The sequence below is a fragment of the Mustela erminea genome, chromosome 16, assembly GCF_009829155.1.
Source record: "Mustela erminea isolate mMusErm1 chromosome 16, mMusErm1.Pri, whole genome shotgun sequence".
NCBI classification, from domain to species: domain Eukaryota; kingdom Metazoa; phylum Chordata; class Mammalia; order Carnivora; family Mustelidae; genus Mustela; species Mustela erminea.
Window position 1 is genome coordinate 50803370 of NC_045629.1, and position 15031 is coordinate 50818400.

Genomic DNA, 15031 nt, shown 5'->3' on the forward strand with positions numbered 1-15031 from the left:
AAGCATCTAGCAAAGCTGCAACCGCACAGGGACCTTTTCCCTACAGGTAAAAGGTCCCATCTTGGAGTCTGAACCAAGCAGCAAAAATCCCCTTTCTCTCAACCAACCAGACCTTATGGCTCCCTGCTTTGTGAGGGCCTCAACCACCTGACCCTTCAAAACCCCATCGAAACCCTCTCAGGTTGACAGTCTCTGCAGGCTCGCTTGGTGTGGGAGTTCCTCAAATGCATCAAGCTAAGTAAACTTGGCTTTGTGTGGCCACAGGCTTGTCCTTGGTGGGTCTGACAGTCCCAAAGGAGCTCATACCCCACCTGGAAAAACCCACACTCCAAGTGTAACCACCACACATCCCTGGAATACCCAGGTTTTCTAGCCTTTCATGACTTCGTCTCACAACTGGAAACAGCGGTTCACATCGGGCTCAGGGTTCCAGAAGTTGTCACAGCACCTGGAAGCTGTGCCTTGTTTGGGATTTGCAGTGGCAAAAGGGGGCGCCAGGCAAGTGAGGCAGGAATCCCCCCTCCCTCCTAGCTCCTCCCCAATTCAAAAGCCACTGTAGCCGTGCAAAGGACAGAGAGGCGGGGGCACTTGTGAGGTTCAGAAACATGAGAACCTAAGAATTCAATGCTAAGTGAAATCAGCTTAGGCACCCCAGAAAAGACGGTTTGCGGTAACTTCCGAGGCACTAAGCATAAAGGTAATCCACGGGCGCCATCTAGTGGGAACATGTCATGGCCGCCTACACCCTGAGCTCTTCCTTAAACTGCCGCGCACATCGTGAGCAACCCCAAGAGCGGGCCGCCTGTGCCCTTGTCCGAGACAACTTTTTGAGCTTAATTACTCCTGGCGCGGTGCTCTGAGCTGTCAAAAGAAAGCCAAGAAAGTCTCACTCATAACCTATAGATGTTTCGATTTTTGTGAAATTTTTTTAAAAACTTGAATTCAACGTGTTTCCCTTTAACCTGGCCGCTAGGAGCCTCAGTGCTAAAATGGGGGGCCGATAGTTAACAGGACCTTATAATGCTCATTTTTGCACTAACCTCACCTACGTTTTATATAATTTTTAAAGCCCCCCCCCCCATTATTGCCATTCTAGTTTCTATCTTATATGAAACCTAATTTTCCAAATTTGAGGGAAAGGTGGAGTCATCAGTTACTTCACATGGGGTCTCCATTAGCTTCCTAAATATCTTATCCAGGAGTCTTCAGGAGTGAGAGAGTTCAGAGCCTCAGGATGCAGCCAGCTAAACGCCAGTGAGCAGGAACCTGGGAGACATAATGTCTATCACGTATTGAACCTTTCCTATATGCTGGACACTTTCTTTGCTCTAAATGTAAAATGCATTGCATTCTTACAAGCCAATTTCTATACATGAGGAAATAAAGCTCAGAGGCTTGGGGCAATTTTCTATACACCAATAACTGATATGTACTACTTTTATGGAAGAGGTGACTGAGGCTCAGAGAGGTTAAGTTGATTCATCCAAGGTCACACAGCTAGTAAGTGGTAGAAATGGAGTTAGGATGCCCCAAGTCCATGTTCTTAATCACTACTTTATTGAGTTTTCATGAGCTCTGAGTCTGGTATCAGTCAAAGCCAGAGTGGGAAAAGCAGGGCTCCAAGTGTCAGGGTCACAGGCTGGAAGAGGAAATTGCCCGCAGAAGGGCTGTGTGAATCACCTGCAGTTGCCTGTTACATGACTGGGGTTGTGGTGGACATGACAGATTACTCGTGTGGAGCCCAGCATCCTGGATGGGCGATGTGGGCATGTACAGACTCAGACCACTTCCTATGCCTGGTCTAAAGATCAAGGGGGAGCTGGTGTGTCTTTCAGACATTATCTGGAAGTCAGCCGAAAGGGTCTAGTTAGCTCCCTGGAATGAAGTGTCATGTGGGCGGAGATTTAGGGCTATTTTGTTTACTGTCCTACTGTTAAAATAGTGCCTGGCCTCTAATATCAAAAGATACTTGGAGAGCGAACAATCCAATGAATGAATACATGATAAAGTCGAGCCCGCCCTCGGGTTCTGCTGTGAAGGAACCGAGCTGTGTTGAGAGGTGCTGAGGAATGGCACGGGATGGGCTGCAAACCGGTGCCTGAGGCCAGCCAAGACCTGCCTAGAAAGCAGACTCCATATGAACTGCAGAAAAAATGTGGATTCATCATTCAATCAGAACAGTTTCAGCAGCTCACTTTGCAGCCGTAAGGATGGTGGCCTCAGGGGGAGTCCTGGTAGCAAAGAGACCAGTTAGAAACTGTTGAAATAGTCCAGTTAAGAGACAGTAAGTCAAGGGCTCCTGGTGACTCAGTCGGTTGAGCATCTGCCCTCAGCTTGGGTCATGATCCCAGGGTCCCAGTCACACATCAGGCTCCCTGCTCTGTGGGGAGTCTGCTGCTCCTTCTGTATCCTTCTCTCTCATGAATAAATAAAATCTTTAAAAAGGGAGAACAGGAAGTCAAACTGGCAAGTCTCTATTTTTTTTTTTTTTAAGAGGGGCAGGGATGTGTAGAGAGAGAGACAGAGAATCCTAAGCAGTCTCCACACCCAGTGCAGAGCCCGGCCCCGGGCTGGATCTCTCAAGCGTAAGATCCTGACCTGGGCCAGAATCAAGAGTCGGACGCTCAACCGAGCCACCCAGGTGCCCCCAAACTGGCAAGTCTCTAGACCCAGGCATGACTTCTGGTGTGCCCTTTGCCCGCGTCTAAGTAGGTTTGATGCTGTGTATGCTCTGGGTCATGTGTGTGGCGGTTTGCAGGCTGAAGCTGGGAGTGGTGAGTGAGGTACAAGGAAATGGGGGGGGGGGCTTCTCGGAGACTGGTCTGGGGCCTGAGTTATGGGGAGAGGAAGGTTTAACATGTTGAGAATAAGAAGGGGCTGCTCAGATTGAGGAAACTAGTTCTTGGACATGCTCTCATGTCCTCAGCTGCCCTCTGGCCTAGGCCATGGAGGTCTGAATTCAGGGCTTCACTCTTCCCTAAAGAACCAACTGGAGAGTTGCAAAGTAGTGACGCTCCTTTGGTACAATTTGAATCAACGGTTTCCAGACTCCTGAATCACCATGCAGGTGTACCTGGCGACTCACCTGCGGGGGGGCTGACTTCAGATGGTCTCTCTGGGTTTCCTTGAGTCACAGCCCGGCTGTATTACTCAAAGGCAGTTCCTTGCTCTAGGTGAGAAAAAATTGGGAAGTGGCAGAAGTAAAAGGCTGGCACTCATGTTAATGAAGTCAGACTATTCCAGGTTGGAATGTTGGAATGAAAACAGAGGTGTCTAGAAGGCACTGCTACAGAATATTAAAAGCCCCTGTGCAAAGTTTTCAGGTGATTTTTAAAAACTGCCTTCTTTATAACTTTTCTGTGTTACTGGAATCTTTATAACAAAATAATTTCATAATAGGAAAAAACAAAGATCTCTCTATGGGTAAAAAGGAAGAAAAAGAAGGAAAGCTGGAGCATGTAATAAACAAAGAAAGGGAGGGGGCAGAAAGGAGCAGCCACTGAGAGGGAAGGAGTGGACAGGCAGGAACCACCGAGGTGGGCAGGCCAGGGGTCCAGGTTCAAGACCTTGCCCCATCTGAATGGCAGCGTAGCTGTTGCTACGGGCTTTGTCCTGCCCAAGTTCATATTGAAGTCCTAATGCTTGGTACCTCAGAATATGACCTTATTTTGAAATAGGGTCATTGTCGATGAATTCAAGCTAACATAAGGTCATTAGGGTGCAGCCTACTCCAATAGAACTGGTGTCCTTATAAAAGGGGAGATTTGGGCACAGACACACAGGGAGAACCCCATGCGTCCATGAAAATGGCCATCTACAAGGCAAGGCGAAGGAAAAGATCCTGCCTCACAGCCCTCACAACTAACTAACCCTTATTAACACCTTGATCTTGGATTTCACGCTTCTGGGAGACCATAAACTGCTGTGGTACTTTGTTACCGCAGCCCTAGCAACTAACACACATTTTAGCAAAAACTGTGGCTCTGACCTGACATTCAACACGGTATAGCCTTAAAAATAAAAACATAGTAAACCCTTTCTTTCCAGGACTGGGCGCTGGGGTACTCTTGCAAGGTTTCCTGCAGGGCTGAGCACATCCAACCAACATTCTGCATGCAGCTGCGTCCAGGAAACCCAAGCGAAGACAATGGACACAGGCTTACCCAGTGTTGTGCTTGAATCTCTGCTCTGACCTGTTCTAGCCATCAATTCTTGGGCAAATTCCTTAACTTATCCGGCTGTCCATTTCATTGAATGCCAAACAAGGAAACTAGAAAAGAATCTCTGGGACACTTACACCTCATTTGTGAGTCACAGCAGTGCCATGAGGCTGTGGAGAAGTGAAGTGACGTGGCTTAAGGCGAGGCTTTATTTCCAATGTCTGTGTCCCGTTTAATTTGCTCAACTGCCACCAAATGGCTATCACTGGAGAGTGGGGTTGCTGATAGTGAAGGCTTGTATGAAATCCTTTATTATTGGCACTTTTCAACCCTACTCCCTCCTGACAGAGGGAGGTAAGCTCTACTATGTTCTGGAGCCACTTTGTTCCAAGGTGATCGGTTTTATTTGACACCAATGTTAACGTAACATGAACTTCGTGGTACTTAGTATTTATGTCTTCTAGAAATGCTAGTGAAAGCAGAATGTGACACCCAGTTGAATCAGGCTTAGCGTTATACAAAAATGCACATTCCCAAACATCTATCTAGCAGCCACCTCAGCTCACCAAGTGTTAGGAGCTACTAACACTTCAACTGGTGTTACAACTTTCCAATTTCAGATAACCCTTCTTCCATTACTTCACAAGTTTGCAATCCTCCCACTCACACAAACCTTGGGTCTTCCTCCAAGTGGTAGTTTGTTCTACTTGTGTATTTAATGTGTAAAACTGTACTTTTAATTGGTCACTATCCATATTACAATGTTGCACTGACAGTGCTGTGCTCTGAACCCAACATTTTCCCCAACAGCCTATGATGCAATTTCAAAGTTTAAGTGTTTTAAAGGAAGCAGGTCAAATTAGCAACAATTAGCAAAATAGCAACACTGTACATAAAAGGGAAGGGACAGAACATCATGTTACTTGGGGATATTTTCCTTCTCAATGTGAACTTCTCCCGTTCTGCTCCAATGCTCTACCCCTTCAGTCTAACTCTAAACTCAGTTCTTATCCAGGCAACATGAAGGCAACATTCGTACATCTTTAAATGATTTCTTTTCTTTGGGGAACCAAAAAAGTGTCCCCCCCCCCCCGGCAAGTTGTTGCATCCTTGTAGAATTCGGAGAAATACTCTTCATTTCTGTTGAGAAGCGTAAGGAAGAGTATCTTAAGAGGGTAGGTTTAAGTCATGAAGAATTAATGCTGAGGGACAGTCTTAGAGATAAGACACTGAACTCTTAAGCTTGGAAACTGAGTTGCCACCAGTGAAAAACAGACTTGGAATACAGAGTGGAAAAACCCCAAGAAACCAATTTAAGACACAGGATAGATGGAAATCAATGAAATCCAGAGAAAATTCCTAACCTTTAGTCAAGTGTCCCCTCTTCTACACACTGCTGCTAAAAACTGAGTGGTGGCAAAGTTGCAGGCACAGGCACACACCAGATAGTCTGGCACCACTATTTAGGAAAAGCTTTAATTTCCCTGGGCCTAAATTTCATCTGAGTAATATCCTACTAGTTTACTGCAATTACTGCAAGATTTCCTTTTGCACTCTTGTACAACGTTGGGGGGAGGGGAGGCAATGCATGATCATCTGTCAATTGCAGATTCTTAACTTTTCAGCTTTCTATAAATTGATCCAGTGGCAATCTCAAACTAGGCCATCAGCTGCACAGGGTTTTGATAGGCATAAGCAGTATTATGATAGAATCAGGATTTGAAAGACCACTCAACAATGGAATTGCTTTTGAAGCTGTAGTTAGGTCAAGGAATTCAGGAGCACAAAACGAGTACATTGGGTAAATTAAGCCTTCTAGTCACGGCCATTTTTAAGAAATTTGCTTTCAACAGATAGAACCCAAATCCTTCAACCATCTAACACTGGACAGAGTGTGCCTGGAGCTGATCTGTGTTCCCCTATCTATACTCCATTCTAGGTGAAGATCTCAACTATGATTAAGATACATGTAGTACCCACAAATTTCCCCAGTAATGTTTAATGTCAGGCACTGCTACTTTTCAGGTTAACTTCAACTGGCTGAAATGGATGATCATCCATTATCAGAATTTCTTTAAAACTAAAAATGCTTTCCTATTTCAATACTCTCTCCTGTCCTGGATTAGCAACAAAGAACTAGGAGGAAAAAGTGAAAAAAGAACAGAAAATCAAACCCACATTATCCTTGATTCGAATTTGACTACAGTCCCAGCAGGGTAAAAGGTTCCAGATATCGTAACTTGTCATCAAAACACAGCCACCTTAAGAGTTAGCGGCTTATTAAGTAGGTACAGATTAGCCTCCAGCAGTACCAGGGAAGACCAGAACTGGTTTTTCTTTTCTTCTTTTTTTTTTTTTTTAAAGATTTTATTTATTTATTTGACAGAGAGAAATCACAATTAGATGGAGAGGCAGGCAGAGAGAGAGGGAAGCAGGCTCTTCGCTGAGCAGAGAGCCCGATGCGGGACTCAATCCCAGGACCCTGAGGTCATGACCTGAGCTGAAGGCAGCAGCTTAACCCACTGAGCTACCCAGGCGCCCCGTGGTTTTCATTTCTTATTCCTAGGTTAGGTTTATTCCCATTATGAAACCCTGAATCTGCAAATATACCACTCTCTTATTTTGCCTTCAGGATGGACAAGACAGGAACTGAAGTATTTGGAGGATTTATTCACAACTTGAAGGCGGAAGACTACTAATTCTTTTCTGATCTTATACTCTAAAGCCAACTAAGCAAGTATTTTTACTATATTGTTGGTCAAGTTGCTAATATCTACAGTGTGAAAATACAAAGTCCCCAACAAGGGACAAAAAAGATATGACCATGGTTTTTTAAACACAGTATTTGCATCGACTGTTACAGTGTCCACAATTTCTTGGAATACCTACCTTAACTTATATAAATCAATTTCATTTAGTCTTAAGTTTAAAATTTAAGAGGCTGGTAAAATTAATGGGTCTAGAAAACATGGCCCTGGAAAGAGATATGATCTTCATGCTCACATGTACCGAACTTTATCAAAATCTTTCATATGTAATACCCAGCATTATTTTACCAGATTTGCTACTTATAAAAGATTCCGAAACAATGCTTTTAAGTTAAAATATATACAAAGTTGATATGCAGAATTAACTCTTTCACGATAGAAGCCAAAGTAAAACATAAGGAGGAATAAAAACATTTTATCTTGTGTATTCAGAATCACACACAAATTACCTTTACAGTTCAATTTACTATATAGAAATCATTCGGGTTTTATATTTTCAGTTAAATTCTGAACTGAGATTACAATATTATAAAAAAAAGAAAAGGATTATTACATTAATTCAGTACTTTTTAGCATACCAAATTGAAATACATAAGTTCAAACTTCAGATTTATGTGAACAGTCTTCAAATACAATACAGACATTTCTTAAGGTTACCATCTCATTCACATGTGAAATTTGCAACTCTGAGCTGTTAGACATAGAACAACTCTCCTATGAATACGGCAGAGCTGACATGCCACGAAGCCCAAAGCTTATAGTCAAGCCAAGGACTCAAAGTCGTACCATCTTCTAAAAGGTCTGCCATGTCTGGACCACGAAACACAACATGTAAAGAAGGCTGGGAATAATTCCTCCTCTTTATTACGGTTTTAAAAAGTTCCATGTAGCTTGTAACTTTGCATAAAACCCCATATTATACCTTGGTAAAGTCCAAGGGTAATTATAGATGACAATGGATTAGGGTCTTGAATTTAATTATTAGAACCCATGAAATTCAAATGGGCATCAATCAAATCAAAAAATATTAAGCACCTACTGGTTTAGATTGAAATTTATTAGAGATTCATGATCAATTACTTTCCACCTTGAAATCAAGGTGTAAAAACCAGCTATTAAGTGCATTCCAAACTTCTCCTATGTAGCACAGGTAGAATTTTCTGTCCATTGGCACCAAAGTGAAGTCACATTTCCTCTTGGGAGACAGAAATTCCACATCTGAACATAGAGTAAGTTAGGAAAAAATGACCCCTGTTGTTTATTTTATTACTATTGTGATTCTGAGATCTAGGATTACTAATACACTAGCAGTGAACAACGCAAACTCCTGGCGACAACCGTCAGGTCAGTAACACTAACTCCCTTCCCCCAGTCACAAAATTTTAGTATGAAAAGAATTAAAATTACTAAGCTGAACAAATGGGAAACAAGAAACTAAGCGTAACTAAAACAAAACAAACTCCTACTAAAGTCTGAAATCACTGCAATTAAGAAATTGAGAACAGGTGTGCTTCACCCCACCCCTTACAACTCTGAATTTAAATAATATTCCGTGCAAAAGAGCATCAGTTTTCTGGATATAGATGTAGCCCTTCTTTATGTTTTAGTGCGCTGCAGAGTTTTCTGCGATTTTATTTCCCTCCCCCAACAGGTTTATTCAAAGTATTTAATAGAATCTTCCATTTCAGCCAAAAAATTTGTAATTCAAAGATTTACTAAGGTATTCATTCTATGCATTCTATCTATACAGAAACACCTATTAATTATTACAATTGATTTATGCAGAATTAACATTTTTGGTGTTAAAATTGTTAAACATCATGCTTACTGCACATCAACTCTCCATAATGAATCTGAACTTCACAATGATTTACCAAACATTTTACTTAAATTACTATTTAAATAACTGAAAAAAATGTACTGAGCCAAACTAAACTTAAATGGGCTATAAAGGGGGGGGGGGAACCCTTCAAAACAGTCCATATACACATCTATTTCAAAACTACCTTTGCTAGCTAGCCCCTTTCCCAAAGTTTTAGCCTGAAAAAACAGTAAAATCTACACAAAATTTTATTGCAATCATACAAGGGTTACATTAGGTCAAATACAACAAATACTATGATGCAATTTTACATTTATTAAACTACAGTTCAAAGCACAAATTTACACATTCTAAATACACTAAACATATCTAATGAAGTCACACTGGTCTTCCACTGACATTTGATATATCTGGGTGAAAGACATTTAACTTTACAAGACTTTTTAACATGAATCCTTAGTATAAAAACTGTGTACTTGTATGTAAACGATTTAATGGGGAACCCAATTAATGGGCTTCCATCTCCACTAAGTCATCCATTTTGTTGCATATTTTATTTTAAATGCTTAAGGGGTAGGACAAACTGGTAAGTTTAAATCTGGATACATTATCTAAATCTCCCAATTACCCCCCAATGAATTATAGATGAGAGCTGATTTTGTCTGGTCCCAAATAGCTATTACTAATAGATTTTGTTTCCAAGAGAATTAACAGAGTAAGATTGTTTGAATTTGTTTCACAGGGAATGTAGACCAGACAAGCTTAACCTGCAACTTCAGATCTAAAGAAGCATTAACGCCTGTTTAAGCTTCAGAAGAAAAGCTATCTTCTTGGCTCAGCTGAATGCAAGAAGGCACAAAGAAGAAGTTCTTCATCATTGTGTCTGAAGTAATTCCAGCATCTTGCATCTCATACCTTTCAAAAAACCAAACACAAAACCGTAATTCTAAGTTTAAGCACAAAGACCACACTAACACAAAAACAAATGGACAAAGAACTAAGATTATAAAATAACAAATCTTCCAATAACCCGTAACAGAGGAGCATTTTGCTATGACTTGTAAGTTAGGCATTTGTTACAGAATTATCAAATATCCAATCACCTTTTTAAAAATGAAAATAATACCTTACCAATCACTAAATGACATCATGTAGTAAATAGCTGGCCTCTGAAAATCATTAAAAGCAGATGGTTCATGAAGAGAATCTGCTCCCATGTTATCAAAGATAAGCCAATCTCCCACATTCAGCTCAGGAAGAAGACAGCTTTCCACAATTTGATCAAGCTCATCACAGGATGGACCCCAAAGGCTGCTTGTAAACAGAGGCTCATCTTCCTTGTATTTCTGTCAGGAGGAAAGAAACTTTTTAAATTTTTACTCCTGTTCATGCAGTATTGAATTTGAGGGTGGTTGAGAGCATTTTTCATTAGATCATTCAATATTCCTATGAAAGGCAGGCCTAGAGGCAAGGGCAATGATGCTCCTTCTGAACTCTAAGGAAGGCAAACCCTCAGAAAAGGGCAATATTCCCTATCCTAAAGTATTCCTCCAAAAATTGGGAGATACCTTTAAAAAAAAAAAAGGTCAGTTAATAAACTGCCAAATAAGCAGTTCTGTTATTTGTAATACAACTTGCCTTGTGAACCTCTGGAATGGTATTTAAGTCCTCAGACAGTTTACTTGCAAAAGAACCATAAACACCATCATTCATATAATACATGAAGGCTGGTTCATCACTTCCGGTTTTTTCTACTGAAATAAAGCAGAAAAAATGAAGATGAATTTACATTAAAAAATGTCTAATATAGTTAAAAACTATGCAAAGCATAGCAGACTGAAAATTTATAGAATACTTTGTTTTCACATTTCCCAAAATATTTAAATTAACTTAAAAAAAAACCTGATACTGATATACCTTAAAACTGTTAGCCTAAAAAAACTGAAAATATACTTCACAAAGGAAGATGATCAATGAATACATGAAAAAGGTGCTCCACGGAAGTCACCAGGTAAATGCAAATTAAAACTACAATGAGCTTCCACTACCACACACATACTGAATGGATAAAATTAAAAAGTGACCAAAAAAAAAAAAAAAAATCAGTAAAAGTGGGGAACAATCAGAAGTTGCACATATACACCACCACCAGTGGGAGGGTAAAATACTACTCTAATCTTTTATAACATCCACTCTGTGACCCAGCAATTCTATTCTTGGTCATTTCTCCAATGCAATGAAAAAATGTCCACAAGACTTAACACAAAAATATAAGTTTTATTTTTAATAGCCCACAACTGGAAACAACCAAATATTCATCAGCAAAGATAAGAAATCATCTGTTCAGTGGAATATTAGCAATAAACATGAAACAAAGTAGTTCGATCAGGCATTATATTGAGCTATCCTAAAATACATGCTAGATGATTCCATTTAAATGAAGTTTGAGGGCAACCCAAACTACTCAATGACGCAAAAACCATCACAATAGTGACTGTCTGGCAAAGGAACAAACCTAGAAGAGAAAAATTTGATATGACATTTGTTTTTATAGTGATGTCAGTATATGCTTTCTATTAATTTGTCCAATTATATACTTAAGTTTTTACATAGGGAGTATAATCTTTTATCAAAAACCAACCCGAAATGGATAGCAAAACTCAGGTTCAGTGATTTGGCTGTTTGTGGTGGTTATGAGTTAGCTATTCAGGAACACCTTCTGCGTCTGCCATACTTCAGCAAATATGTGTATGTGTTGGATAATGGGAGCTAATTTTTCACCGTTGGTTAAGGGAGTTGCAATATGTAAGCAGAAAAACAGAAAGCACCATGTAATATACTACATGCACAGCTTTTGATGATATACACTTAGGTCTGCTATGTGTCTGTGTGTGTATATATGCACGTACACACACACACACACACACACACACACACACATTTTCTGGTTCTGTTCAGTGAGAAAGCCCAGATGAAATGATCCATCAGTAGTAGTGAATACAACCAATACTCACTCCTTTCTTGGTTTTTAAAATACCACTCTCCATTAAAATGAATTAGAGGTTCCTTGGAAAAAATCACCAATTCTTGGACTGAGGCAGGTAAAGAACCTGGAACATCTGGATGTACCATGAAGTAAAAAGCACTCGGGGAACGATGAGGACATGTCAAAAGGACCCCAATTTTCGACAGCAAATAAAAATAATCGATTACATCATCTGCTGAATAAGTATCTAGGAGTCTAAACTATTATAAATAAATAGAAGGGAAAACTCTGAGATTAAATAAGAGTCAGAAATTCACTGATGTTATTAAAACCAATTGGGTAAAGTACCAAAAGTTTTGGTTATTTACAAACTATCTTTCCACTTCATAATGAAGAAAGCCACCTGATACCACCTTAACCGGGTGATCAAAATGGGAAGTCCCTTCTATTCTTACTGCAGCTCTTCAACTTTGAGATATTTTAAAAACTCAGGAAAAAAAATTTATTCTTCCACTAACTTAAGGGGGAAAAAAAAAACTATAGGAATAAATCTTCTTAATGCAGAAGAGCACTTTCTACATTTTTTTTAAGTGGTATTTGTCAGCAAGACAGACTGTCTAGTGTCTCTGTTGGTTTGACTAGAGACCGATTTAGACTCAGCTGGCCCTTGTTATGTAAAAAAATATAAAGCAGATCCTCCCTGTGACCCATCTGACTAAGAGGAACATAATGAAAGACGTTATAATAAAACACTGGCTCTTAACAAGATAGGAGAATCAGTCACCTGGGGGAAGTTTATCTACAACATGACTAACTAGGGGAATCTGGGTGGCTCTGTCCGTTAAGCGACTGACTCCAGATTTTGGCTACCGTCATGATCTCAAGGTCACGAGATTGAGCCCTGCCTCAGGCTCTGCACTGGGCAAGGAGTGCTTAAGATGTCCCCCCGCCCCAGTTTTTATTTATTTATTTATTATTTTAAAAAATAATAATAATAAATAAAAATGCATATCTAAACATCAGAACCAAGAATTAGATTTTAGAAGTCTTATGGAGTGATAACTTCACTAGGGCATTTTAAAAAACTCCCTAGCTGCTTACAGCTGATTGAAGATCACCCACAACCTCACGATCCATAAATGTCCATGTCCAACAGTATTTTATACTTGACTAGTATCAGACAATTTCAATTAGTTTGAAGATGAATTTATCTAACAGAAACAAAATTAATACACTTTGTAACTTACCTCCAGAGGAAAATTTATCATTCTCAACAACTTTCTTTGCAATGATATTAACTGCAAGTGTAAATGCAGAAGACACATAGTAGCTTCCAGGTTCTGAGATTATCTTAATGCCAGATCCTTCAGGAAAGTAGACATCCAACAAAGGGCTGATAACATGATTAACCTATGAATTTTAAACCCATTATGATTTCAATACTGAATTAGATAATTCACATTAAGAGACTGACTGGCTTCCTAGACAACTTAAAACCAAAGTAGTTCCAATTACAGACCAGAAAGTTTAGCTATTTAGCAATTATATTCAAGCAATTAAGCAGGCTTTGAGACATCTAAGTTTACATTTTCAGAATGGCATTAATTTTTAAAAATTTTGTAATTCCCATGGCAAACAGCTACTGGTGATTGTTTAAAATTATGTTTCTATACTCCTTAACACTAGCAATGAAAGAGCAAATCATCCAATCAGTTTCTAGATATTACATAACGAGGGATGGAAAGGACAGCAGAAAGGTGAGTAGTTATGTACATCAGATAAAACAGCTTAAACTGTCCAAACTATAAATTCACATGTACCATCTAGTACTCCATTAGAACAGAAACAACTGAATACAGACTTGGGTAAGTTATGCTATAGACTTCATTGAATTTTATTAAGCTTTTCAAAGTTAGCTAGGTCTTCTCACTGCCTCTTCATCTTCTTAGAATCAAATTTTAAACAGATGTTTCTTATAGGTTTATCTCTTGCCATTGTTAAACCCTTGTCTATGGGGTGCCTGGGTGGCTCAGTGGGTTAAAGCCTCTGCCTCCGGCTCAGCTCATGATCTCAGGGTCCTGGGATTGAGCCCCGCGCATTGGGATCCCGTCTCAGGATGCAGCCTGCTTCAGCCTCTCTCTCTGCCTACCTGTTATCTTTCTCTCTGTCAAATAAATAAAATCTTTTAAAAAATTAAAAAATAAATAATAAATTTAAAAATACACCCTCATCTACATCTACTAGTTAAGTAGCAAAGTAATGAGATTACTCCTGTATATCCATCCACTGAATTAAATTTACCTCTTCCAACTGAAATTCAGTTCCTGTGAAGCCTCCGCCAATATCTAACATGTTCATCGTGAAGCCAAATTCTCCCTAGAGATGGAAAAAAATATTTTAAATGCTTATCCAAATTGTTAAGGCTACAGTATCATTTAAAAAAACCCCTTCCCAAGGAGGTAAATAGTAACTGTTACTAATCCTTTATGGCAATGGCTTTGGTCTCTACCAACAGAAACAGATTTATTCAGTGTTGTGTATGCATATACTGTCTTCCTGATGATGTCTGTACTGTCTTGCAGACATATGCAAGTAAATTACTATTTTCATCCCTTTACCTACTTTTAAAAAATAAGACCGTATGGAACTCTTGCTGCATGGAGTCTGCTTATCCCCCCCTTCCTCTCAGGCATGTGCATTTGTGCACACACGTTCTCTCTCTCAAATAAATGGATAAATCACTGAAGAGAAAAAAAAAATGAAGAAAAAAGCAAAAATAAGATCCTGGCTAAAAAATATCGAAATAATTTAAGGAAAAAACTTACAGCCATGTCAAACACACATCGAGCATCAGACAGGGCATGTACATATACTTGAGATTCTTTGCAAGCACTTGAAACATGAAATCTGGAAGAAAGAGATTAATAAATTTAAGGCAACAGTAAATTTTAGAAGCCCTTCCTATCATTCTTTTCAGTTCTCATTCACCATACTGACACAGTATTCACAGTAATCTTATCAAATATTTAAAGAATTGGGAGGCACAAGCCCCTAAGTATCCAAGTTATAATACAGGATTTCAGAAAAGACAATGTTGGAGTTAATACTGTAACTTCCTAAAGAATTTTTAATGAGTTATCAGACAGGCTTTATAACTATCACACAAGCACATGCTTTTATGCATAGTAAAGTAACAAACGCCAACAATATAATTAGATTATAAAATCTTTAATTTGAATGTACAACTTCATCTGACAAAATAAAAATGTCTACTGTGAAATACAAATGAACATTA

At 39.4% G+C, this 15031-nt stretch overlaps 1 protein-coding gene across 4 annotated transcripts in view; it reads right to left on the reverse strand.

Moving 5' to 3' along the window:
• Positions 1–7337: 7337 nt before the first annotated feature.
• The window catches only part of AZIN1 (antizyme inhibitor 1), a 30830-nt gene continuing 23136 nt past the window's right edge, over positions 7338–15031 (reverse strand). For 3 of the 4 annotated variants that reach the window (XM_032315928.1, XM_032315929.1, XM_032315930.1), the window contains 6 exons: positions 14562–14643; positions 14038–14112; positions 12984–13146; positions 10389–10504; positions 9882–10096; positions 7338–9665 (listed from right to left, as the gene is read on the reverse strand). In XM_032315928.1, the coding sequence (XP_032171819.1) occupies positions 9554–9665; positions 9882–10096; positions 10389–10504; positions 12984–13146; positions 14038–14112; positions 14562–14643 (763 nt within the window). In that variant the 3' untranslated portion in view covers positions 7338–9553. The remainder of the gene's footprint in view (positions 9666–9881; positions 10097–10388; positions 10505–12983; positions 13147–14037; positions 14113–14561; positions 14644–15031) is intronic. The other variant, XM_032315931.1, reaches the window with a different exon arrangement.